Source organism: Peromyscus eremicus, chromosome 5 (assembly GCF_949786415.1).
Source record: "Peromyscus eremicus chromosome 5, PerEre_H2_v1, whole genome shotgun sequence".
Taxonomy (NCBI): domain Eukaryota; kingdom Metazoa; phylum Chordata; class Mammalia; order Rodentia; family Cricetidae; genus Peromyscus; species Peromyscus eremicus.
In genome coordinates, this window is record NC_081420.1 from 32,999,293 (window position 1) to 33,026,922 (window position 27,630).

Genomic DNA, 27,630 nt, shown 5'->3' on the forward strand with positions numbered 1-27,630 from the left:
TCACTGTAACTCTTCAAATGTTTTTATATGGCAGTTTTTCCCGAGCTTCTCATGAAGTGGTTATAAGCATCAACAAGGCATACCAGCTCTGGGCTCTTGAAAAATGTTACTAGGTGTTTTAAATTACAGTTTGCTCATGTCAAATAGAAGGTAATAGCAACTGCCGTATGGAGTGGTCGTGAAAAGACATAGCATAATCAGGTACAAAGTAGTTAACATCAGTGTGTTATAAGAACTCAGATTTTACTGAGTAATTATACTACAGTCTGTGTCAGGACCCTCGCTTGTCTTAGGCAGTCCTGATTTCATCTACCTAAGGTTAAAGGGCTCAGTCCCCAAGACATGCTACTTCCTGTACCAGCCCCGAGCCCCGGGTTGTTTTACCTATGCTTAGGACTGACCAACTGCATCAATTGCCATGGGCATTTTACTTACCTCTACCGGCTAATCATGAAGGCTATTCCAGAGGAAAGAGATGAGGAAGATGGGTGGGATGAGGTACACAGAAGGGGTGGACCTTCCTCTTGATGACCAGTCTCCATGTTTGCTTACCCAGTATTTTGAATTTTTAATAGTTGCTTCATTATATAGGCATGATTGGTTTAATTATTGGCCACTGACAACCAACTCAGCCATTAGCCCCCTTTCCCTGTCAGAAGATTGAATTTGAGGCTAAAATCCCAGTTATGGTCGGAGACTGACAACCCCCCCCCCTTGGTCCATGTCTCAAATGCTGTTTCCCAGCTGGTTGGGGGTATTTGTTGTGGGGTTGTGGAAGCTTTAGGAGGTAGGACCTAAGTAAAGGAAGTGGGTCACTAGGGGCAGGTCTTTGTCCCTAGTCCTGGCCACTCTGCTTCCCCATATGCTAGGATGTTAGCTTCCTCTACAGTTCAAATGACATACACTCCACCATGCCCTTCCACACCCAACTCTGCCTTTCCCTCTGTGATGGACTGGGATTCATAAAACCATGAGCTGAAATAAACCTTTCCTCCCTTGTTATTTCTGTCAAGGGCTTTGTCACAGCAGCCCAAAAGTAATATAAGCCCCACACCTCTAGTAACTACCATTATTCAGCTCATTAACACACCAATGACAGATCACTAGAAAAGCCATAGATTTTTGGAGTTGTGTGTCAGGACACTGAATAAAGACCAAATACATGTTTCACACCAGTTTTCACCAAGATGCTCACACTGTAAGCAAGCAAAAATGATTGCAGAAGAAACTTCCATCAGCATGTCAGTGGAGGCAGAGATCACCCACACTACTTAATCTAGTTTTTTGTCTTATTAAGTATATATGATTGAATTTGCCACGTTCGGCATTAAAATGATGTGCTATCATAGATCAAAATTCTTAGCCTTCACCCACAAGAGTCCAATTACTATAGAAATGTTCAAATTGGGGACTTACAGGAAAAATGTGGTCCATTTAAGTCTAACTCAGCCTTTCCGTACGTGAAATGGAAGGGATAGAATAACCCAACAGAAATACCTATTTAATAAAGTGGAACACCATATGGTGATCACTTTCTATGGTCCATTGTGTCTTCAATGGGGATGGCAGATATAGACTGACTTCGTGGGGATGGGATGGAGCTGCTAATGGCCTCCCCTGTTGGATGCTCTGGGAAGGATATCTTGGACTGCCTTTCTTCTGTATCTTGTTTGTTTGTGGCGTGGGTCTCTAAGCCTCATGATTGATTCTCTTAAGAGACTGAGACATCGCAGGCCTTCTGCTCTCTCACCTACCACTTAGTAGACTGTCTGGTATTTAGAATTGCTTTACTTTGTTGATGCTTAGTAAACAGAGTCACACATGGAAACTAGTTCTAGTGACTGAAGTTAGACTTCAGTCTCTTAGCAACAGACCTCTAGGGATTTTCTGGCCTGTGACTTTGTGCTTTCTTAGAAGCCTTTGCTTCAAAGCAAAACAAAATGGCTTAGGGTGATGAGGCAAAATTCCCAAGGACCTATGCTGCTGGCCAGAGGATAGATCTTGACTTAAGGAGAGCGTAGATTCCAGGCCTAGGAGCTCTGGATCCCAACCTTCCAGCTTTGCCTTCGGTTGACTTTGCCTTGGGAGAAGGAGTCAGTTATCTGAACTCTTTGGATTGCTTTTCACTGAGATAACAGGACCAGAACACAGTGGCTTACTTTTAGGTGGTCTAGCCTCAAAGTAAGGCTTCTATCTGTAACAGCTTTGTAATAGCCACAAGATCTCATTCACACACACACCTTGCCATTCTACATTCTGCCAGGACCCTGCAGCTGCCCGTTGCACCCCAGCCCATCCTGGCTTCCCTGGTGCTTATAGCACACTCTCAGTGTTTCAACCCAAAGTGCTTTCAATAAAAAGATTTTATTGGCTAAAGCAACAAAAAAGTCTGCAGAAGACCAGCTGTTGCTCCTGATGCATGAGCCAAGTCAGTCCCCTTTCTCCATCTTTCTCCATCCCTGTTTCCAAGTCTACAACTCCTTGCTTGTAGTTCCACAAAAATCCTTAAGAGTTGTCCCTTTCTCCCCAAGCCGTGGCCTTACGCCGTGCAACCTGTTTGCTGTGGGGGTGGGCCAGGAGACAGCACAGCAACTTGACAAGCCCAGGTGTATTCAGACGCACTCAGGCTCTGAAGGGGAAAGGCTGGTTGTCCAGAGACGGAACATTGGCCAGGGAAACCAAAAAACTATGCAACACACGTGGATTGGGCAGGAACATTGGGAGCAGGAAATGAAGTCAGGAAAGCAAATTGCTGAATTGTCCTTCCTGGACCATTCGATGAATGCTTAGCTTAACCCTGCACAATAGAAAGATAATGTGCGCACACACTCAATATTTTATAAAGCCAAAGCACCTTTTTAACATAATCAGTATCAAAATTAGTGAGCTATTGGGCTGGGGGAGATAGCTTGGTTGGTAAAAAGCTTGTGCCTATGATAGCCTGAGCGTATTGTAACACCAGCATTGGGGAGATGGAGACAAGTGGATTCGTAAAGCTCACTGGCCAGCTAGTCTAGCCTGATTTACAAGTTCCAGACCAATAAAAGAATCTACCTTTAAAAAAGTCAATATGGGTAGCACCTGAGGAACAACACCCAAGGATGTCCTCTGGCTTCCATCCACACAAAATTCATAGGCTATTTTACTTTTTTTATATATTTGGAATCCAATGTGTATTTCAGATTTGTAGAGTGTGTAGATTGGGATAACCTGGTGGCCAATGGCTACTGCTATGGACTGGGTTAGCCAGAAACTTTTCAATAAGCCAAATAACCATCATCTCCTGGTTCATTACCTCTTTCCCATATCATAGGCTGTAGTTCTCTTTGGGGGCCCACCACCCAGTTCCCAAATAAACACATGGAGCCTTATTCTTACTTATGAATGCCTGGCCTTACCTTGGCTTGTTTCTAGCCAGCTTTTCTAACTTCAGTTATCCTGTTTCTCTTTAACTATGTTTTGCCTCAGGGCTTTTTACCTTTCTTTATTCTATGTCTTTCTTTCCTTCTGACTCCATGGCTGTCTGGGTGACTGGGTGGCTGGCCCTGGCATCCTCTCCTCCTTTTCTCTCCTTGCTCCTTTTTGCAAGCCTAGGTTTCTCCTCCTATTTATTCTTTCTACCTGGCAGCCCTGCCTATCTCTTTCCTGCCTAGGTATTGGCCGTTCAGCTTTTTATTAGAACAATCAGGTGTTTTAGGCAGGCAAAGTAACACAGCTTCACAGAGCTAAATAAATGCAACATAAAAAAAATCATTAAACAAATATTACCCAGCATAAATGAATGTAACACATCTTAAACTAATATTCCACAACAATAGGCAGTTAACCTGAAGTTGCAAATCTCACTAGAAGAAGCCACCCTAAAGGGAGCTTGGTACACATTGTCCTACTTGCTGTCTAGTTGAAGACACCTTGCTTTAAACACCCATCATAGTTGTACCCTGGAAAGGAAGACATTCTTATCCATCTTGTTTACCGAGGTTCCTAACGGCAGTTCCCAGTGTGTAAAAGATGTTAGACGGAGAGTAAGTGAAGTGAAAAATAAGATAGAAACGTATGTGACGGCTTCTCACTTGCCAGATTTAATGATAGGCTAGAGAAAGTGCTACTGGTTGTAGCTCCTGATGGTGTATTTGCAAATGTTTATTTTTTTTTGATGAAGGGCCATTTGTAGCCTGTAGCTAGTTGTGTTCCTCTGAAGCACTCATTTGATAAATGTACATAGAAAGAGTGATTGAAAACTTACAGACCCAGGCGCTTCGCCAAGCTCCAGGATACAAAGATAAATGAGAACTGTCTGTCGTAAAGGAAATGAGAGGTGGATAAGTAAACAACCAATAACTGCTAGGGTATAAGTAAACAGTGTCTGAGGAACACAAAGAGAGTGTCCAACCAAGTCAGATTGGAGGATACCCACGAATGTGAACTTAAGTTCCATAATGCATAAGATGTTCTTAGCAGCCAGCCCTGTGCCCAGCACATACGTTGAGTCAGTAAATAAATGATTAGGCCGTAGCTGAAGAGTCACTTTGTCCATTTAAGTGTGGGTATGTGATCACTGCAGGGGAAGGGAGTTTGTGTGACAGGTTGACCTTCTGAGTAAGACCCCGATTACGGGGCGTGACAAGCCACAATGGGGGGATAGAGGAGAAGGAGGGCACAAACAGAACCAGTGACAGCTGTCTCACTTTCTGATTACAGGCAAAGCGAAGGCTGGAGCTGGGAGAGAGTGGCCATCAGTACCTCTCAGATGGTCTAAAAACCCCCAAGGGCAAAGGAAGAGCTGCACTGCGGAGTCCTGATAGTCCAAAAAGTAAGGATGCTTTTACTTGTTTCCCTGTGCTCCTTGGTGTGGGACTTGCAAAGCTTGTGGCTGGAAGGAATGCCAAGGCGTGAATAATTTTGGCATGTTTTCTTTATTTCTTTCTGTGCCTATCCAAAAAAAATAAATACAATGTCTCCTGGCACCTAGCAAAAGACGATAGTCACTCTAGTACCTGAATGCATTTGCATTTTGAACTAGTCAAGTTTAATTTTCACTCCCTTTAATAGTGACTTTAGAGAGCAAGAAGGGTGGAGAGGGATGTGGTGGGATAAGTGATGCCCCAGCCAGCCTCGTTCTCTAGCTTAGGAACTGGGGCAGTTTAATCAGTAGAGTGCTTGCCTAGCATGATGAGGCCTGGGTCCAGTCCCCAGCACCACATAAACTGAGTGTAGTAGTATACACCTATACTCCCAGCATTTGGGAATTGGAGGGGGAAGGATCCTGAGTTCAAGGTCATCCTCAACTACAGGAGTTCAAGGCCAGCCTGGGATACACGATACCGTGTCTTAGAAAGGGGGAAAAAAAAGAGACAGAAGTAATTACACACAATAAATCACAACTAATTTCTGCCTCCATGAATACTATCATCGTGTCATTTAAGAGAGAAATGACATTATAAACTGCCAAATATTTCCTATTTCCACACTTAATGCAAAAGCTACGTTAGACTTGGTTCTTCTTTCTCTTGTGGTTTCACGACAGTGTAGGCACAGACAATGTGCAAGGGCTAAACCTCAACCTGAGCTCCGATAGGAGAACAGCACAATCCTAAATAACCACGTTTCGTTTAAGAGGGGTGAGAGCTTGAATTTTTTGAGGGAATTCTTTATCAAAATAAGACTTGTTCTGCAAGACGAATTGACAAATGATAATATACCAGTGCCTGAATGGCCAGTGAGGTCAAGTCTGTTTGACACCTTATTTTGGACAAAGCGGTCACCTGGCTCCTTAGCTTAGGCTTCTTAAGTGAGATTCCCTGAGGCCACAACACTCTTTCATCCATTCAGCAGATACTTTTGAACACCTGTGAGTGAGGTCATTCATTAGCCCCAGAAAATAGGGTAAGGGCAAATAGAAACTACTGACAGGCAGAGTCCAAGGAAGTGTTATCGCCCGACATAGGAAGTCCTTATTGTCTCTTCCTTTCCTGATAAAGCAGTCTCATAGCTTTTGTAACTCACCCAAACAACACCAGCTTTGCTTCAGATACTAACCCGGCTGCCTTGGGAAAGAGGGCTTGCTTAGCTGCGAAGAAACCCTTCATTTCTTTACCTTTCCCCCTATCCCCCACCCGTTCGGTTTTTGTTTTTCTTTAAGCTCCAAAATCTCCCTCAGAAAAAACGCGGTATGATACGTCACTCGGTCTGCTCACCAAGAAGTTCATTCAGCTCCTGAGCCAGTCGCCTGATGGGGTCCTGGATCTGAACAAGGCAGCAGAGGTGCTCAAAGTGCAGAAGAGGAGGATTTACGACATCACCAACGTGCTGGAAGGCATCCACCTCATTAAGAAGAAGTCCAAGAACAACGTCCAATGGATGTGAGTGGGGTCGACCCCCTCCCCCGCACCCGCTGTCAGCAGGCCTTGGTGACTGCCTCGTGTCTCCTAATTTCAGCTTCCACATTCAGACCCATACATCTCCCCCTTTCCTGTCCCCCTCCCTCCCTCCCTCCCAGTTTTCTCTTACCCCCTCAAAGTCTTATGTAGAAAGTCAGGGCTGAGGATGTAGCTCAGTTAGTAGAGTGCTTGTCTAGAAGGATGAGGCCCAGGGTTCAATCCCCAGCTCCACCTGAACTGAGTGTGGTGTTCAACACCAGCAACCACACATTGAAAGTCATCTTCCAGTGAGAAGGGATTTCAAGGCCAGCCTAGGATACGTGAAACCCTTATCTCAAAAACAAAAAGAAAAAAAAGTCTTTTAGTCGGGGAGGGGCGTTCCTGTTTAGATTCTGTTGGTCTGTATTTGATTAGCATAAATCCAGAGGATCATGGAATTCAATAGACCTCAGCAGTTGTAATTGGGAAGGAAGCTGTTCACCAATCACACTTAAGTCTGTGCTTATGTGTGATCTGTTGATGCACACACATGTCTCTGATACTGTATTTTGGTCATCGGTGGATAAAGATGAATCAACAGGGTCATGAAGTAGATTCATCCCTGGTTCAAATAGATAACACACTTCTGTCAATGAAGGCAAGACTTCAGTGTCTAGGTTTCTACTGCAGAGACATGTGTCCCACTGTGTCTGATTCTACTTGATAATGCCGTTTGTGAATCATGGACAGAGTTGGGCATTTTATAAGTACAGCATTGAACTATGAAATCATATTAAAAGGATCAAACTGCTTGAGGGATGTTTTTAAAGTATATGTATAATTTAAGGGCTGGTAAAGTAGCTCAGCCAGTAAAGGGTTGCTTCAGAAGCCTGACAACTTAGATTGGATCCCTGAAACATATATCCATTAAAGCAGGAGAGAACCAACTCTACAGAATTGTCCCCTGGCCTCCATACTCCCAACATGGTATGGTGTATCTACATACTCGGAATAGTGAAAAGAAACTGTCTAAATACAGTCAAGGGCTGAGGATGTAACTTAGTGGTAGAGCACTTGCCTAGCATGCATTAAAGAAAACTCTGAGTTCAATCCCCAGTGTTGAAAACAATTGAGTGCCTTTCTAAAAGGAACTGTGTGTGTGCATTTGGAATTGGGGACAGCCCAGGGACTCACTTTGACCTATGCCTTAGAGAAACCTGTTGACTGCTGGTCTTTGTTCTGGCAGATGCCTGACACACCTGTTTGGTATGCCCCAGGGATGCATGGATTAGGTGATGGTGATGGGAACCAGGTGGCTGTCTTTTTTGCCCTCAGAATTTGAGACTTCTGGACAAACAGGCTTTTTCCCCCCTTAGGAAAAGGACCCTGAGAAAATTACTGTTCTCACCTGATTTCTTTGGTGTGTGTAAAGTGCATGACAGTATTTATGACAAATGTCTTTATAAAGCTCTAATCTAACCCTTGGCTAACAAACACGACCTTCAATGACACGGGGGTGGGGGTGGGGGTTGTTGACCCCAGTGATTTTTCTTTCCACCCTTCGGATCCTGTAAAGCGCCATAAAGAATCTGTGCTTGGATTGTAGGGGCTGCAGTCTGTCTGAGGATGGGGGCATGCTGGCCCAGTGTCAAGGCCTGTCCAAAGAAGTGACCGAGCTCAGTCAGGAAGAGAAGAAATTAGATGAACTGATCCAAAGCTGCACCCTGGACCTCAAACTGTTAACCGAGGATTCAGAGAATCAAAGATATCCTTTGTGGCGCTGGTGGTTAGAGCCTCTATAGTGTTTCCAGAGCTGACAGACTACCTTGTTCACGAGGTAGATAGATGTTACTCTGGTATCGTGCAAACATGGTGTGTGTGTGTCTGTGTCTGTGTCTGTGTCTGTGTGTGTCCACTTAGCTTTGCGTCAAAGTACGGCGTTATTAATAAGGTACCTCTGGACTATATGGTATCATTATCGGTGTTGAAAGCCAGGTGAGAACCATTATTTAAAACATTTTATTCATGTGTGGTTGGAACATATAGATATGCTCACATCATAAGAACACACTATTAAAAGATAGCGGAAGGTGTCAGTATTAATATTAATGACAACACTAGGCAGGTTTGCCTTCGGCTTTCCAGATTTTTGGTGGGTGTTAGCTGTCACTGTTGGGGTTCTCACTTTCTATTTTCTTTTCATCAGACATTGTAGCAATTGGAATTTGCTGAATCTGTCTGATTGGGCTACTGTTGAGAATAGAAATACCATTGAGTATATTGTAGCTGGGTGTGGTGGGACTGTCTGTAATCCTGGCAGCAGAGACACTGAGTCCTGAGTTCACAGCCACCTGACTACAATAGTAATACCCTGTCTTGAGAGAAAAAAAAAAAACAAAACAGAAAAGGAGAAATTACACTTTTAACGTCAGGTATATTAGTGCACACCTGTGATAGCAGCATTTGAAAGACAAAGACAGGATTATCAGGAGTTCAAAGCCAACCTGAGCACCATAGCAAGTTTAAAGTTAATCTAGGGTACATGAGGTCCTGTCTCAAACAAGACAGAAAGATCAAGAATCCAACGTTGTCCATGCCTACCTAGGGAGTTTGAGGCTAGCCTGGTCTACATGAGATCTTGTCTTTACAAAAAAAGAAAAAGCAAGGTGTGGTGGCATATGTATGCCTTTAATGCCAGCATTTGGGAGGCAGAGACTGGTGAAGTTCAGACCAGCCCTGTCTACATAATGAGTTCCAGACCAGCTAAAACTACATAGTGAGTATATCCTGTCTACCTAGTCTCAAAAAAATAAATAAATAAAATTTTAAGAATAAAAAGAGCCTGGTATGGTGGTACCCTCCAGTAATCCCAGCTTTTAGGAGGCAGAGGCAGGCAGGCAGATCTTTGTGAGTTTGAGGCCAACCTTTTCTACATAGCAGGTTCCAGGCCAGCCAGGGCTGCACAATGAAGACTGTCTTCAAATGAATAAATGAATGGGATAGCTGAATAGGTCAAGAGTCTTGCCTCCGAGCCTGAAGACCTGAACTCGATCCCTGGGACCCACATAGTAGGAGGAGAGAACTGACTCCACAAGTTGTCCTGACTTCAGAACTCAACTGTCACATGCACTGTGGCACAACTACCCACTCATTCACATACTCAATAAACAGATAATGGCAAATTTTGTAAAAGAAATTGATAGTAGGGCTATTTAATTCATTGTTTAGTTAGAACTCCATTGTGGAAAAGCCCTGTGGTTAAACGTGATTGACAGCTGTCCTGAACATGTGGCTGACAATGTTGTCTCCCATTGACCTTCTCTGAGGCCTTCGTTACAAAAGAACTTTCCTTGACGGGGACCACTAACGCAAGAAACAGATTTGGGAAGGAGCCACATCAGAAGCACTTTTAAGTCTGTAAGATTAGAGAATATATTTATGAAATTTATCTCAGGCCTCCATTCAGTTCCCAGTCTGGTACAGCTTGTTCACAGATGTGTTGAAATTTTCCTTCCTGCAGCGTGTTGAATAATTGTAGATGAGTTTTATTTTAGTAAGCTCTTGTCACATAGCTTTTTGACAGTGGGTTGAAGGTTAAAATCCTGGTTATCAGTTAATCTCCTATTCTCAAGGCCCCCATTGGCCTCTTTGGTAAGTGGTGACCTAAAGCCTAGAATCTTCCAAGAGCACCATGCTTACTCCTGTTATAACCACTGAGATTTGGAGAAGACAGTCTGTGGTATAGGCAAGCACAAGTGAGAGAGAGAGAGAGAGAGAGAGAGAGAGAGAGAGAGAGAGAGAGAGAGAGAGAGAGAGATTTTATTCCTTCATATTTTAAGCTGACAGATGGCACACACCTTTAAGTCCAGCACTCGGGAGACAAAGGAAGGCAAATCTCTTTGAGTTTGAGGCCAGCCAAGGCTACATAGTGAGACCCTATGTTTCTTAATTAATTAATTAATTAATTAATTAATACAACAGTTTTGAATTCCACAGACATCAGGCATACACACAGTGCACATACCTGTACACAGTCAAATACAAGTCTTTAAAGGGCAAGTAATGTCTCTCTCAATGGATAAAAATGCTTACTACACAAGTCTGACTGATGACCTGACTTCGATCTATAAAACCCCTGGTGGAAGGAGAGAACCTGACTCGGAAGTTGTCGGCCACCTCCCACACTTGCCGTGATGTGTGCTTGCACACACACAGACACACACAATAATAAGTAATTTTTTTTTTAAAGATTTATTTATTATGTGTACAGCATGTACAGAAGAGGGCACCAGGTCTCATTACAGATGGTTGTAAGCCACCATGTGGTTGCTGGGAATTGAACTCAGGACCTCTGGAAGAGCAGTCAGTGCTCTTAACCTCTGAGCCATCTCTCCAGCCCTAATGTAATTTTTTAAAGTTGACTATAAACACGTTACATTATATGTGTTTGTTATCAAGAGAAAGGCTTGAACCTGTTGTCTCTGCTGCTAAATGTCTGTCTCTTGAGTTTGTGTGACTGCTTTTGTTACACAGTAAGTACCATACCCTGCCATGATAATATCCTTTTACAGTGGGCTTCCAGGACACTTAAAGGAATTGTTCAGTACTGGGAAGTAACTATCCAGAGTCATGAAATGCTAATTTATTCTCTTTCGCTAAGTCATTGTATCTTAATTTCATTGAGTTGCAGAGCACCTGGGAGCTAGCTGCTCACCTCCTTGGGAACCTGAAATGTTCATAGTGTTAATAATAACAAGGGTAATTTTTCTAACGGAAATGATGATGCTCTGATGTCTAGGCAGTATGTAATCACACCAGCCCAGGTGCACTTGAGTAAACATGCTGTTGCCTGAGCGGTAGACTCCGTTCTCCCACTGATGTATTTGTGTTTATTCATTCATTTGGTTGCTGCCGACGCTTGCTAATAGCACACAAAAGTAGCTGTTGTCTCAAAAATTTTTGATTAGTAAATCTTACTCTCCCACCCCACCCCCAAAATTAGGACTGTCTGTCAATCAGTTTGATTGACAGGGCACTTCACTGGAATTCATGGAGTACTAGTATACAAGATTGGCAGGATAAAGTATAGATTTTTTTTTTTTATTCTTGAGAACATCAACCAGAAGAGCCATGGGGGAATCCATTTATTTGAGGATCCAAAAGGGAAGACATACCTATTCTTTGAAGACATAAAATAATAGATAACTTTAACTTTTCTATGTGTCTGTTTTGTCATTTTTTTCTTTTCTTTTCTTTTCTTTTTTTTTTTTTTTTTTTTGATTTTTTTGTTGTTGTTGTTGATTCTTTGTGGATTTCACATCCTGCATCCCAGTACCATTCATCTCCCTGTCCCCTCGCTTCTGCCCTCTGTCCTTGCAAACCCTCCCCAAAATAAAAACAACCAAAATTTCAAAGTAAAACCAAAAAAACAAACCAAACAAACAAACAAAAATCTCGGCATGGAAGCTGTACTGTGACCCAGTGTGTCAAACAGTTCACCCTGTAGTCCATACATTTTTACTTTTAAGTGTTCATTGCAACAAGTCATTGGTCTGGTTCGAGGCCCCTGGTTTCTGCTACACTGTCAATACTGGGCCCTCACCGGGACTCCTCTTGGATATCCTGTTGTTGCCTTGTGTCATGGAGATCCTGTAACTTTGGATCTGTAGGTCTATCCTCTTCCCATGCTCTAGAGGTTCACAGATGAGGTGGATGTTGAGGTTTCCTACCTCATAGTCCTGGTTCTGGGCCTGAGTGGTAACTGGGTTGGTCAGCCTGCCAGCTTCCCTCATCATCACCACCCAGGTGAGCTCTCCAGCACTGCCCCGGCTAGCTCACCCAGTGCAGCAGACAGCAAGGAGCGGGGCCAGGTCTCCTGCTCTCATGCCCTCGGGTCCAGCTCACTCTCACTCACACCACCAGGACCAGCTCTACGGTTTTGCCCAGGCAAGGTGCAAGACCCACTCTCCAGGTTGCTTGGTAAGGGGCAAGCCTAGCTCTTCCTCTCATGCCACCAAGGTTGGCTCTCCTGCCTGTTGAAGGTGGCAAGAGGTGGGGGAGAGGGCATGTTTACCTTGTCACTCCGTGACACACCAGGGATGGGGGTGGAAAGCAGCTCTGTTTTGTGATTTTCATGATGGCTATGTCTTTGGCAAATTTAGATGGAAGATGTCCTTAACACTTCTTACGTTAGCTTATGTTACATATCAAGATATTCGAAAAATTAGTGGCCTTAAAGACCAAACTGTTATAGTTGTGAAAGCCCCTCCAGAAACAAGACTTGAAGTGCCTGATTCAATAGAGGTAAGGAGACCGCGACGTGGTCCATCTGCAGAAAAACATTCCAGAACACCTGAACCTGAAGAATTGCTGACTCATGGTTAAAGTCTGCCCCCTCCCAAGCACTGGATAATTCATTCCCATTTATTTCGATTAACCCAAAGTTTTAAAAGGTTTGACAGTTCCCTGTTTATTCAGTGCTCAAATTGTCTGGTTTCATTTAGAAGGACATTCTGGCCACAGCCGTCTTTGAGTCTTTGATGCCCTGCCTCTCTTCAACTTTTCTCTTTCACCATTTGTTGTCTGGTGGTTCTGATCAAATTGGAACCACTTGAGAAATTTTACGTTGATTACCTTGTGTACAGACAGTCCCTACCGTGAATAGAGCTCCGGGGGTTCTCAAAGTAGCTCCCTGACTTAGCAACATTTTAAGAATTCTTAAAAATCATTTGTAGCATGTTTACTTTGAGAAGATTAAACAGGACCTTGGGGTAATCAATAGACAAGAACAGTGTGAGAAAGTAGGGCAGGCATTTTTGTAATTGCTTTCAGGTGTTCTTCGATAAAGTCAGCCTGGGCTGTAATTATAAGATAAAGGAACTATGACAAAAAGAAAATACCTGGAATATTAAAAGATAATGCCTAAACTATTAAATTTTACAAGGTAAACTTACCTTAATAAATTATAATGTTGTGACCTAGATGAGGAAGGCCTCTAAATATTAGTGTACAGAGCTGGAGAGATGGCTCAGTGGTTACAGCACAGGCCACTCTTCGAGAGGACCCAAGTTTGGTTCTGAGCACCCATGTAGAAGGATCTGTGACTCCAGCTGCAGGGGATGCAATGTCCACTTTTGGCCTCTGGCAGCCAACCACACATAAGAAGCTCTAACACAGACACAAAAACACACCTTTAAATAAAAATAAATATTGGGCTAGAGAGATGGTTCAGTGGTTAAGAACACTTGCGGCTCTGCCAGAGAACCCTGGTTCAATTCCCCACAGCCATGAGCTACAAGCTCACAACCATCTATAATACTTCGTTAGGTACTAGGCATGCACGTGGTATATAGACATATTTAGGCAAAACACCGAAACACAAAATAAGTAATTTTTTTAAATAAAAATGATAAAATTAAAATTAATCTTGGGTTAAAGAGATAGCTTAGTGGTTAAGGGCACTGGCTGCTCCTCCAGAGTACCTTGGTTTGAGCCCCAGCATCCACATGGCAGCTCGCAACCATCTGTAATTCCATTCCTAGAGGATCTAATGCCCTCTTCTGGCCTTCCAGACCACCAACATGCTGATGCATGGACATACACACAGGCAAAACACTCATACACATAAAAATAAATGAGTAAAATTTTTTTAAGTCCTCTTAGATTTTAAAGCCACCAGGTGGTTTACAAGCAGCAGATTATTTTAAAATAAGTAAATAGAAGTATTTAAAAAGTCAATATGCTTTATTCTCTTATTCACTAAAGCTCCTAGCACTTTAGAATGTTGTTTATAAGTTGGTTATTAAAGTTTAACATTAGAAAGTTTTACCATGAGGGAATAAGTTTAATGGAAATACAGTCTTTGAAATGCTTAACAGACCTTTAAATAATTTGCAGGAAAATAATATATCTAAAGAATACCTAGACACCTCCCCTCTTAGATTATTCAAGTAATACACTGTACTATTATATATTACAAAAACAGCCAGAGGCAATAGACACAGGATGAGGATGGCCAGAAACTCTTTCCCAATAAAACTTTATTTACAAAAATGGTTGATGGCTTGGATTTGGCCCCCAGGATGTAATAGTTTGCTGGCCCTTGCTCTAAAGAATGTCCTCACGGACAAACTAGGAGTGAGGGAGCAAAATGAACAATGAATATTGCCCTTCGATTTCAGTTGTAGGAGAGAAATGCTTTGCTTTTGTTTCTAAGTGACCTTGAGTTGACCTCTTACTTGTGTTCCTAGAGCCTACAAATACATTTGGCAAGTACCCAAGGGCCCATTGAGGTTTACTTGTGTCCAGAAGAGATAGAAACACACAGAGCCATGAAAACAAACAACCAAGACCACAATGGGAATATCCCTAAGCCCACTTCCAAAGGTAAATATTTCACTGTTGTCTTTGAGAAACAATGTTTAAAGATGAAGGTGTCGAGAAATACCCTCTTTCAGAGCCACACCATTAAGTTATAACAAAATGCTTGGGTCCGCCAGATTGCTGCCATTATGGGGAAGAATTGCATGCCACCCATCAAATTGGCCAGAATATCCAAAAAGTTGGACAGGACCAGTTCACAGGGCCTGGAATTTATGGACAACACTAGCTGTTCCATCATTCACCATGTTAAAGGCCCCGTGTGAGAAGGTGACATGCTTGCCCTGTTGAAGTCAGAAAGAGAAGCTCTAAGCCCATGCTGAACTTGCTGCTGGGTCCTGAGTGGCCACCAGTTGGCTCATGGGGTGACCTGCAGCTGTTAAAGCCTTTGTGCTGTATGGAGTGTATGGAAGAGAAGCTTCTGTTATGAAAATAGTTTTTAAGGTATTATTTATTACTAGTTTGTAGACTCCAATAATGATCTTAGTCAAAAACGGTCCCTCATCCCTGATGAAAACTCTTCAGACTCTTGTAAGTAGAAAAGTGTTCCCTGGTGTGTTGGACAATGACTAGAGGGAGGAGTGAGGCAGTAGACAGTCTTGGGTTATCAGCCATGCTTGACCTTGACCAGACATCTCAAATGATGCTTCTGAAATCATTAGGGATGGAAATGAAAAGAGGTTTGAAGAGAAAAGCCTTCGTCTGAATCTCGATCTCATCTTCCTCCCTAATGCTATGAGGATATGATTGATCAGCAAACAACAAGAAAGTAGCTCACGGGGTTGGAGAGATAGCTCAGGTGTTAAGCGCACTGGCTGCTCTTCCAGAGGTCCTGAGTTCAATTCCCAGCAACCACATGGTGGCTCACAACCATCTGTAATGAGATCTCGTGCCCTTATCTGGCCTGCAGGGGATACATGTAGGCAGAACACTGTACACATAATAAATAAATAAATCTTAAAAAAAAAAAAAAAGAAAGAAAGAAAGAAGCTCACTTCTCTCTCTTCCTGCCACTAAAGCAAAGCTCTGGGAAGCTCAGCTCCAGTATAAAGATGCATAAAACCTTTCCCCAAGTAAATAAATAAATAAAGATAAATAGAAGAGGACAAAGCAAAGTGATGTGTTCTTTATGCCTGTTAGCCTAGTGGTGATCTGTGTCCTCAAGTTGCCCCGTTGAGCTAAGGGGCAGCAACATACACATTCATCCAGGAAAGGTAGTTTTTTTTTAAGTTTCTCCTAACTGTGCCTCCCCCTTTTTTTCCTCTTCCAGACTTGGCTTCTAACAACTCAGGACATAGCGACTGCTCCGTTTCCACAGCAAACCTCTCTCCTCTGGCCTCCCCAGCCAACCTTTTACAGCAGACTGAGGACCAAATTCCTTCGAACCTCGAAGGACCCTTTGTGAACTTACTGCCTCCCCTGCTCCAAGAGGACTATCTGCTGAGCCTGGGGGAGGAAGAGGGCATCAGTGATCTCTTTGATGCCTATGATTTGGAAAAGCTGCCCCTCGTGGAGGACTTCATGTGTAGTTGATTGGGCTTTGTACAAACTGTCCTTATAAACCAATATTTTTTTATCATGGAATCAGAACGTGTATCACAGTGTTGTCCCTTCCTACCTTCTTCCTCCAAGAGTATCATGAAGTAAACTTCAGAACAAAGCTGACATTTTGATGAATTATTAATTTTTTTTTTTTCCCCTAAACGCACAGTTGCAGGCTCCCTTGGGAAAGCCCTGCCTGGTCCCAGGCTCCAAAATCTTCCTGATGAGTCAGCAAGTGAGAAGATGTGCAATTAGGTGTCCGTCACCTGTCCTTTTCTCCCCTCCTTCCTCTCCTTTCCTTGCGGACTGGCTTGCTGTGCCTAACGGATGGGCTGTTGAATGGGGTCTGGCCACCTGGCCCACTGGAAAACAGCGCTCTCCCTTAACAGCATTTCAAGCCGTGCCTTCTCTGCAGAATGCATGTCTTTGTGAGTCTGCTAACATGGAATGGAATTCTGCCACAAATGCAAGCTTGAAGTCATGCAAAGGAATGACACGGATTTCTTCAGCTCTTAGGAATATTTAAATTACTCATAATTCAGTGTAAGCTATGGGCCGTGTGTCCCACCAGGAGGCTGCAAGAGCCTCCACAGCCTTTTGGATGAAGAACTTGTTTGTGAGTACTCATTGCAGAGACAGAGACTAGGAGAGTTCTGCTGCTCGAAGCTGTTGTGGATTTTCCTGTCTCCATACCCCACCCACTTCCACTTCCCCCATCCTGCGTATTTGTGAGTTTTCCAGTTAATTACTTGCAACTTAGGAGTTCCTTGTGGGTTGTTTTAGAATTTTTATTTTTCTAGCTGCCATTGAAGCATTCCTGTGGCACCCATCAACCATTTCAATTGAATTGTTTACCTTAAAGCGGTTTTTGCAAATTCCTATTCCTTTAGCAGAGGGAGAGACCCTCTACTAATCAAAGCATCTAAACCTGTGTGACCTAAGGTCCACCAGCCTCTGCAAGAAACATCCTCTGTCTTGCTTCCTTTCCCAGGAGGGAAGCTTGGAGCGAGAACAGCTCTGGAGCTCACTGACTCGAGTTGCCCCCAGGGAGGACCTCGGGCCAGATGATACAGCTGTCCCATGGAGCAGCAGGCATGGATCCCTCCATCCTTGGGCTTCCCGGGCCCCTGCGACCGGGGAAAGGGCTCTAATGCCACACTCAGGGAGACCACTTCTCAGGATGGGGTCAGGTGGAGAGGCCCTAGGGAGAAAGACATCCCATCGTGTGAGTGGCATTCTATCAGGGACACTTCCTTAAGTTGGAACGAGGAACTCCCACTGTGTCTGGGGGGTAGACAGTTCCGGCCAGAAACCATTCACCCCTCCCATTGTGAGTGGGCGGGTTGGGTTAAGGGAAGGCAGGAGATAGGAAATGCAGTGATAGAATGCCAGGGCAACTCCCTCGTTACTCCTCAGGAATGGTGTCCCAAACTGGAGGCTTTATGTCAGCTACCATCCTTCCAGTTACTTCCAAGAATAGCGTTCCCACTGGCAGATGGCGATGGCCATCATGTCCTGGTGTTGAATATGGCATAGTACCTCAAATCCATTCCTTGGATGCTAAGGGCTGCGGAAATGAGTTAGTCATGAAAACTAACCTCCAGCTGAACAGTTTGAAATGCTATGTGCCTGGCCCACGGCGGGAGGCTCATAGTAGGCACTCAACTCATACACATTTAATCGAGTTGAAAATATCCCTTAGGAAAACATTTTACTAAACCACAAGAACCCTGGCCAGTTTACTCTAGATAGATTTCCACAATATGCAAAGTGGTGGTGGGGGTGGAGACAGAAGACACCGGCACTTTAAACTCTGTGTGTGGGTATGCGTGGTGTATGTTTGGGAAGAAAAAAAATCAAAGGTGCAGACTATCTTCCTCTCTCTTCTTCAGCCTCCAGCCCCGGTCTCCTCCCCTCACACACTCTGGACTTGGTACAGAATAATCCGTGTGGTCCGAGCTGAAGCCCTGGGGTGGAGGAGGGAGGGGGAGCTTCGTGTTAAGTGCCTACTGGAAATGCACTGTGGGGTTTTTTCCTGTATGGGGAACCATTTATGCCAAGCTTTCCCCCATGTCCTATATTTATCTCATCTGGTTAGCTGCCTCTGCTTCTGGCTGTCTGTAATTCTCTTGGCCAGCTGCATAGAGCTGGGTTTCTTTCCCCAAAGTCCAATGACTAAACTCACCTGGCTCTAGGTTGTTGTGTGTTTGGTTGACTTTTCTTGTTGAAACTATTCGTATTGTAATACCGTATTTATTGTTTTAAGAAATGAAAGGAATACTAATAAGTCTTCAAGAGTTCTTTCATGCATAATAAGACTTTTCCAGTTAATGGGCTTAACTGGCGTACGTAGAGAAGACATCCATACTGTTTTCTGTTTGCGTTGAGGCATTTTCTTTGCTCATAATATCTGGCACACAAAGTAGATGAGTACTACAGTATTTTTGTTACTTTAAGTCCTGAGAATGCAGGTTCCCTGGTACCATTAAGTTGCTGCTACTAAAAGCTCACATGTGGAATGGCTGAACATTACAAGTGTGTGAATGGTGACGGCGTGAGCCTCAGAGAATTAAACTGTATAAAGGGCAACACATGAGCTGTCAAACAGTGTTAGGCGTGTGTTTGTGTACATAGCAGTTTTATTTAAGTCGATACAGTCCGCTCACATTGCCATTATTTACCAGTTTTGTACAGAGATAGCAATTCATTTGTAAACACTGCCAGAATATTTTCTAGCTGGTTTGTAATTTTTTAAGACTGTTGCCTTGGTTTTTGTTTTTTTGTTTTTTTGTTGTTGTTGCGCCTGTGACTCTTGTTTGCCTTTTTGTCGTACGTGTAGCTCTGTCTGTAAATAGAATCGCAGTATTTAAAGCTTTAGCTTTCAGGAAAAACAAAGTAAGAATCCAAGTGTGCATGACAAGTTGTGTGGATGAGAAGGGATCTGAAAGAAGATGCCTTGTGGAAGAAGTTGGGTGGCAGTTGGCAGGGTGTGGGAATGTCTTTCCTACGGGGTACATGCTTTTGTAAAAAGGAAGTGTTTCTCCCAACATTGGGAGTACACAAACTACTAATCAGTTTAGCTTTGTGTTGTATGCTAGTTAAAAAAAATAAATAATGTAATATAATGTAAAAATAGACAAACAAACAAAAAAAGCTTTTATGATGGATTTTGTAAATAGATTTGTTACAGGGTGACCTGTTCTAGCTGTGATCTTACCACTTCAAATGGATGTAATTTGAATAAATTTTGTATGGTAAAGGGTCAATAAAATGATTTTTTTAAGAGTTCAGACTTGTAGATGGATTTTCTTAGTATTAACTGTCTCTCTCTGTCTCTTTCTCGCTCTCGCTCTTGTGTATGGGGGGGGGGTGCATGTGTAGTTATTTTTTAGGCAGGATGTCATGTGCTCTAGGTTGGCCTCAAACTTGCTATGTAGTTGAGCATGGCCTTGAATTCCAGATCCTTCTCCATGTACATCCTGAGTGCTGATATTTTAGGCCCGTGGTGTGCTGCAATGCCTGATTTGTTTTATGTGTTGCTGGGCTTGACCTTGTGCATGCTAGGCAAGCACTCTACCAACTGAGCTACGTTCATAGCATGCCCCCTTTTTAAATAGGGTCATACTACATGGCTCAAGCCTACAGTGTGCTTAGTCCTTCATTATACATGCCTTAGATATCTTCCTATGTTAGCACTTACACAGCAAATTCACGCCAGTAGGGCCATATACCATTCCAGTGATGATGTTTCATTACCCAGGCAATTTTCTACTTTGAGAAATAGGGGTATGGGATATACAGTAGCTATCATATGCCAGGAACTATGTTTTAATGTATGAAATATACAACAAAGTTTTTCATCAGTCTCTTGAGTTTGCTGTTCAGTGTGCAACCATAGCTAGCTGGTTCTTGAATAGTTAATCACCCCAGAAAAAAACCTGTGCTCAGTCACTAAGCAGTCACTTCCTATTTCCCCTACTTAAAGCTGCTGGCAACAGCTAGTCTGTTCTGAGGATTTGCCTTTCTGGATATTTCCTATAATGGAATAAAAAATATGTAGTCTCTTATGTCTGGCTTCTTAGTATAGCTATTCAAGATTTGTTCATTTAGTAGTATGGCCAGTATTTCATTCCTTTTTATGCCTGGGTAATAGTCCATTGTATGGATATACTACAGTTTATTTATCCATCAGCTGATGTATCTTTGGGCTGTTTCCAGCTGCAGACTATTAGAATTCTAGGTACTGTCTTTAATGTGCTTTAGTAAGTGTCCTGAGTATTGTGGGAGGAGCTTATACTGTGTCTTCTTCCACTTTAGATCATAGGCTCTATGAATAAGTTTTCCGTCCGGTTCACTGTTATGACCTCAGTTCCTAGAACAGTACCTGCGTGTACTAAACCCTTAATGAGTATCTGAGAGAGATCTTAAACTGTTCTTTAAAAAACACCCAAGGGCAACATGATCAGTTCTGGGTGTTTTGTTTTGGTCTTTGTTGGTGATGGTGGTGCCTATGCCTTTCTGTGTTTCTCATTCTGGATTTCACTGACATGTCTTCTCATTTGTGGACATTTTTTTACATTTCATCTTTGTTCTGGGTAGAGTCATCTTCAACAAGAGCTTAGGACCTGGCTTTCCTGTCATCTAACATGGTTGATGTCCCTACCCAAGGATCCGTTTATTGGTCAGCAAGTCATCAAGTCCACAGTCAAGCCAGGGACTGAAGCAGAACAAAACAAAGAAGTGTTTTCTTTCAGCGGCCTGCTGATATAAAGCTGGCAGATGAAAGAATTTCTCATCCACAGAAGCAGCCAAGCAGTTTAGACAGATGAATTTGAGTCCAATCACATAGGGTTGAATTACATAGAAACACAGATTAAAGACAAGGATCCGTAAATATTTCAGAACCTTGCGTGGTTATAATACAGGAATGGTTTCTATGGTGAAAAAAAGCTGGAAATTAGCATTAGTAACATTTAGAATTAGCAAATACGGGCTGTGAAGGCTAAACAGGTAAAGGCATTTACTGCCAAGCCTAATGGCCCGAGTTCTATTCCTGTGGCCCACACAGTGGAAGGAGAAAACTGACCACTGCAAACTGTCTGACCTCCACGCATGCGCACACATCATAAATTAAAAAAAATAGGAGATAGCAAGTAACATAATTAAGAGGAAAGTATGTATTCACTCATTTCAGTAAGTACTTCGGTTGTTCAGTCATGCTTTGAATGAACAGTGATGGTTTTATGCCAGGTACTGTCCTAGGTGCTAGAGTTGACAGGGTGTTGGGGGGGGTGGGGTATGGTTACTTGGCAGAGAAAGAACTTTTAGCTAAGAGAAGCAAATGTGGATCTTTTCACACTTTCCTTTCTAAAGCCATTTGTGGAAGACGTGGAAGAACAGATGGATAGAGGCAGAAGCAGAAATGAAGGTTGGATCCAGCCCTGTCTACTGGGGAGGGTGGTTTGGGGCAGTGCCCAGTCTCAGGCCTGTGCGTCTGAATGTGGGAGTGCTTGAAGAAGATTGCCCACATAGGCACAGTTCAAACTACTAAACCAACTGGTCCTTTGTCTGCAAGGTAGGGTAGCCTCAGCCTGACTCTAGACTATAACTTTGATGTGAAGAAAACAACAAGATTCAGTTGTAAGTCAGTGTGGTTTGAGTAGGACATGTCCCCGGCATGTTAATACGCTTCAACGCTTGCTCTCTAACTGATGGCACACCACTAGTAGGCTGTGGAACCTTGAAAGTGATCTTTAAAATACATTTTTATTATTGAATGTGTGTATGGGGAGGGGATAAGTTCACAGCAGTACAGGTGCCCTTGGATCCCCTGGAGCTGGAATTACAGGCATTTAGTTGTGAGCCACTGACTTGGAGGCTGGGAACTGAATGAACATGGGACCTCTGCGGGAGCAATATGTGCTCCTAACCCACAGAGTCATCACTCCAGCCTGGGTTGGGGAACCTCAAAAGATGGAGTCTCTCTGGAAGAAGTGAGTCACTGGGGGTGGACCTAGAGGACAGTGCCACATCCTGTCCACTTCCTGACTGCAAAAGCAGTATGACCAATGGCTTTGAAGCTCCATGTGTTCCCCACCATGGTAGAACTGTAAACCTTCAATTTGCATTCTCTCAGATATTTGAACACAGCAATGAGAAAAATAACTGATATGGTTATCCATCAGAGACTTACAAGAATTCCTGTACTGGCTGGTTAGAATTAATCAGCCTGAAGTCAGATCTGAATAAATGTCCACAGATTGAGTCTAGAGTCTACTGAAACTGCTTATGGGTGTCATCAGAAATTCTGCAATTACATAGCAGTTTCCTGGAAGGTTGGTCTCTGCCATCAGCAAAGAGAAATTGAGCTCTTGGAACCTATAACAATTCTTGGAACCAGAGCAACATTCAATAAATAAAGCCTCGAGTTCTGGGGTACGATGGTGTTCTTGAACTTTCCCCCGTGCAGCTCCATGAGTGAGAAGAATCAGGCTAAGAAAGAGATGGTTATCTAAGAAGAGAAGGAATGAAAAGCTGGTGACTAGCTAAGCACAGAGAAAGATAGGAAACCATCCATAACTTCATCCCCAGCCAGGAAGACCAATCCATGGCCACAAAAATCATCCTGGAGGGTACAGGCAGCCCTGTGATGTCTGGCTGGAGGTCCTAGACATAGGAAAACATGATGTGCCTGACTTTTCGGTTGCAGAGTAGCATTGGGAAAGATGGCCATCACAATGTCCCCAGATTGTGGAGTATAACAGCAAGGAGCTATCTCCAAAGGACACTAAGACTTGTTTGGACTGAGCTACTCTGGGGACCTAGAAATAAGTAACAATCACAAGTCAGGGAAGCTGAGGACACCCTGCAATAAGGTCCAAGTGGCGGCCAGCCAGAGGTCCTTGTAGATGGGAGAATTAGACAGAGACAAACCTTGAAGTTTAGACAGCAGGAGGGTCTGGCTATAAATGATGTGATTGGGGGGGTTGGGGTCCGCAGACTACTCACTGAGCTCTGAGCCCAGGTCTTCTAGATGTCCCCCCTGTTGGGTGGTTTGTTGCCGGATAGAATCTGAAAACACTAAGCCAGGCAGGCAGAGAACGCCATACCCTCAAGTCTCCCCATCAAGTGCAGAACTGTTATGCTTCCCTCTCTGACACTCTGGAAGTATGTTCCTTCACTTGGACACTTGCATCCCACACCAGATGCACACACCTGGGAGAAGGGAAGACTGAAACAAGTGAGAATCTGCCTGGGGGAGTAGTGGCTGCCACTTGACTGTGGGGCTGGACATACAGTGCAGTGATAAAATGTTGGTGTAAGGCCCTTTGATGCATGCTTGACCAGCCGGATCTCACGTCCACATACACTACCCACCTACACAGGGGGCAGAAGGAAGAACCACAGTAGGTCCCAGCCCCTTCTCCAGACCTCACAGGTTCCAATGTAAGAAGGCTCAGGAGGAAGTTTCATCAATTTCTATTTTCCTTTTAATATTTCTTCTATTTTATTTTTAAATCTTTGCCATTCCTCTTTCATCTGAGTTTGTTTACGTATTTCAGTTTGTTATTAGATATTTTGTAGTGGATTTGTATCTATGTATGCATACATGGGTGTGAATGCCTGTGGGGGCCAGAAGAGGGAGAGCATCAATTCTCCTGGAGTGGAGTTACCGGAAGTTGTGAGCCACCCAATATAGGTGCTGGGAACCAAACCTGGGTCTTCTGTGAAGAGTTCACTGCTGGGCTGTCTCTCCAGCCCCTGTTCCTGGATGCTTTTCTCTCTTGCTTTTCCTTTATTAGTGCTTTCTTTAATCCTGCTCTTCACTACTTCCCCACTTCTTCCCTTCTCTTTTTTATCTGTACTACTTTTCCTCCTTTGAGTTTTTAACCTCATGCTTTTCCTATTCTATTTTTTCCTCTCTCTTAGTGTGATTATTGGTGTGTGTGTGTGTGGGGGGGGATTAATTGGTCCTTACTACGTTCCTTACTATCAGCTTTGTTCTGATGGGCTGAACTTGCAGAGGTGTGCTTTCTCTTGAGGGGTGCTGGGAATTGAGCCCTGCAAGAATGACTGCTCATCCAGGAAAAAAACTAGAGATGTCCATCCCTGCGGATGCACAAATCTTCTCATAGAAACCAGCAAACAAAAACAATGAAAAAGCCAAGCAAGGGCCCTTCCAAAAGCTGCTCTTGAATCACTGAATCAGGGCAATTGAAATGGTTGAAATGCCAAGTAATTGAAAGATCCCTGTCCTGGTTTGCTTTTTGTTTCTATGATAAAACCGATCAAGACCCAATCTTAGGGGAAGTGGTTTATTTTGGCTTCGGTTTGTGGCGGCCGATCTTGGTTGTTAACCAAATCAACTTTAACAAAAGCCACTGAGCACTCCTGGGAGGGGTTTTCTTGGTCAGATTACCTGAAGCAAGAAGACCCACTCTAATGTAGGTGGCACCTTCTGGTGCCAGCACAGCTAGAAGGAAATGGAAGAAGGAAGCTTTTTGCTCCTTGTTTGCCCTCAGTATTGATCTAGCCTGTTGCTGAAGCATTCCTTCACTGATGTTATAATCAAGTTCTCCCAGCCTCCATTGTGGACTGAAGACTAGTAGCTTTCCAGGAATCCTCTAGGCCTTCAGCACCAGATTGGGATTACTGAGACATCCAGCCTCATAGACTGAGCAACTACTGGATTTTCAGTGTGATATAGCCATTGTTGGACAACCCAGACCATATCTTGTAAGCCAATCAGTTCAGTTTTGTTAGCTCTGATCCGTTAGTGAACCCTGACTCATACAAGGTTACAGTTCTGCATCAAGAGAAACCAGGTGTGATGGTCTGAAAGAAAATGGCCCCCAAAGGCCCACAGGGAGTGGCACTGTTAGAAGGTGTGGTCTTGTTGGAGTATGTGTAGCCTTGCAGGAGGAAGTGATCATTAGAGGTAGGCTTTGAGGTCTCAGATGCCCAAGCTACATCCAGTATGGCAATCTTTTCCTGCTGCCTGCAGATCCAGATGTAGAACTCCATGCTACTTCTCCAGCACCATGCCTGCCTGCATGCAATCGTTCTTCCCACCATGATGATATGGACTAAACCTCTGAAACTGTAAGCCAGCCCCAATTAAATACTTTCCTTATAAGAGTTGCAATAATCATGGTGTGTCCTCACCGCAATAGAAACCCTAACTAAGCCAGGCAGTGGTGGCGAACACCTTTAATCCCAGAATTTTGGAGGCAGAGGCAGGCGGATCTCAATGAGTTCCAGGCCAGCCTGGGCTACAGAGTGAGTTTCAGGAAAGGCTCCAAAGCTACACAGAGAAACCCTGTCTTGAAAGAAAAAAAAGAAAAGAAAAGAAAGAAAGAAAGAAACCCTGACTAAGAAACCAGGGGATGAGTTCAAGGCAGGAACCTGGAGGCAGGAACTGAAGCAAAAAAAAACTATGAGGGAACACTGCTTACTGGCTTTCTTCTTCTGGCTTGCTAAGCTACTTTTCTTCTAAGATTGATATTTTTTAAAATGATGTGTATGAGTACTTTACCTACATGCCTATGCCTACAGAGGCCGTCGGATACCCTGGAACTGGAGTTATGGATAATTGTTAGCTACCATGTGAGGGCTAGGAATCAAACCCACATCCTCTGGAAAAGGAACCACTGCTGTTAACCACTGAGCCATCTCTCCAGCCCCCTTAACTACCTTTTTATACAACCCAGGCTCAACAGCTTAGCAATTAAGAAAATGCCTTGTGGCTGGAGAAATGGCTCAGCAGTTAAGAGCACTGGCTCCTCTTTTAGAGGAACTAGGTTCAAAGCCCAGCACCCACATGACAGCTCACAACTGTCTGTAACTCCAGTTTCAGAGGATCGGACACTCTCACACAGACATACATTCAGACAAAACACCAATGCACATAAAATAAAAATACACAATAATTTAAACCAAAGAAAAGAAAATGTCTCACAGACATGCCCTCAGGCCAATCTGATGGTGGCAGTTCTTCCACTAAGGTTGCCTCTTCCCAAGTGTGTCAAGTTAACAGTGACAGTGCTAGTTTTTGAAGGTGCCGCTGTCCCCTGTCACTGTTGCTGCAGCCATGGTCAACCCCATCATGAGCCCCACAGGGCCGCGTCTCCTCTGAGCTGTTTGCAGACAAAGTTCTAAAGACAGCGGAAAACTGTTTGCTCTGAGCACTGGAGAGAGAAGATTTGGATAATAAAGGCTCCTCCTTTCACAGAAGTACTCCAGGATTCATGTGCCAGGGTGGTGACGTCACACACCATAATGGCACTGGTGGCAGGTCCACCTACAGGGAGACATTTGAGAGTGAGAACTTTGTCCTGAAGCACACAGGTCCTGGCATCTTGTCCATGGCAAATGCTGGACCAAACACAAACGCTTCCCAGTTTTTACCTGTACTGCCAAGACTGAGTGGCTGGATGGCAAACATGTCATCTTCGGGAAGGTGAAAGAAGGCATGAACATTGTGGAAGCCATGGAGCGTTTTTTGGTTCCAGGAAAGGCAAGACCAGCAAGAAGATCACCATTTCTGACTGTGGACAACTCTAATTCTCTGACTTTGGGGCATCTGACCCACCAGACCATTCCTTCTGTAGCTCAGGAGAGTGCCACCCCACCCCCACCCCCCATCTGCTCACAGTACCCTGTAATCTCTGCTCTCACTGAAGTTCTTTGGGTTCCGTATTTTCCTCATTGCCCTCCAAGTCTAGCAGTGGATTCAGAGTTAAGTTTATGATCATGAGTAAAAACTAAATAAGACTGTTTTAAAAAATGGCAGTGCTGTTGTTTTAAGTGACCAGTTACCCTAGAAAGAATTAAACAGAAGAATGAAGTAAGCAAGTTAATTCAAGACTTCGATTGCCGGGCAGTGGTGGCGCACGCCTTTAATCCCAGCACTCGGGAGGCAGAGCCAGGCGGATCTCTGTGAGTTCGAGGCCAGCCTGGGCTACCAAGTGAGTTCCAGGAGAGGCGCAAAGCTACACAGAGAAACCCTGTCTCGAAAAACCAACAACAACAACAACAAAAAAAAAACCAAAAAAAAAAAAAAAAAAAAGGACTTCGATGAGAAATTCAGATGCATGGATGATGAATAGATATCATACTCTGAAGGCTGGGGAAATGGCTCAGTTAAAATGCCTGTTGCGAAAACATGAGTACCAGAGTTCAGATACCCAGAACTCACATTTAAAAAGGGAGTGTGGTTGTGGTGGATCTCTGCAACTGGCCATTCTAACCAATCTGTGCTCGCTAGAGTCAGCAAAAGACAGTCTCAAAAAGATTAGATGGAGAGCAATTGAGGAAGACACTGGACAGTGACCTCTAGCCTCCATACACA

At 43.7% G+C, this 27,630-nt stretch overlaps 1 protein-coding gene and 2 pseudogenes across 1 annotated transcript; all 3 read left to right on the plus strand.

The window, feature by feature from the left end:
- Positions 1-342: 342 nt before the first annotated feature.
- E2f3 (E2F transcription factor 3) lies at positions 343-16,403 on the plus strand. The gene is made up of 7 exons (XM_059262716.1): positions 343-498; positions 4,702-4,813; positions 6,143-6,362; positions 7,966-8,124; positions 12,548-12,662; positions 14,609-14,744; positions 16,009-16,403. Exons 1-7 carry the CDS (start codon positions 343-345, stop codon positions 16,269-16,271), a joined length of 1,161 nt encoding a protein of 386 aa, XP_059118699.1. The 3' UTR covers positions 16,272-16,403.
- Positions 14,789-15,061, plus strand: LOC131910326 (small ribosomal subunit protein eS28-like; annotated as a pseudogene).
- A 7,486-nt stretch (positions 16,404-23,889) lies between the features above and the next one.
- Positions 23,890-26,843, plus strand: LOC131910835 (peptidyl-prolyl cis-trans isomerase A-like; annotated as a pseudogene).
- Positions 26,844-27,630: the final 787 nt, after the last annotated feature.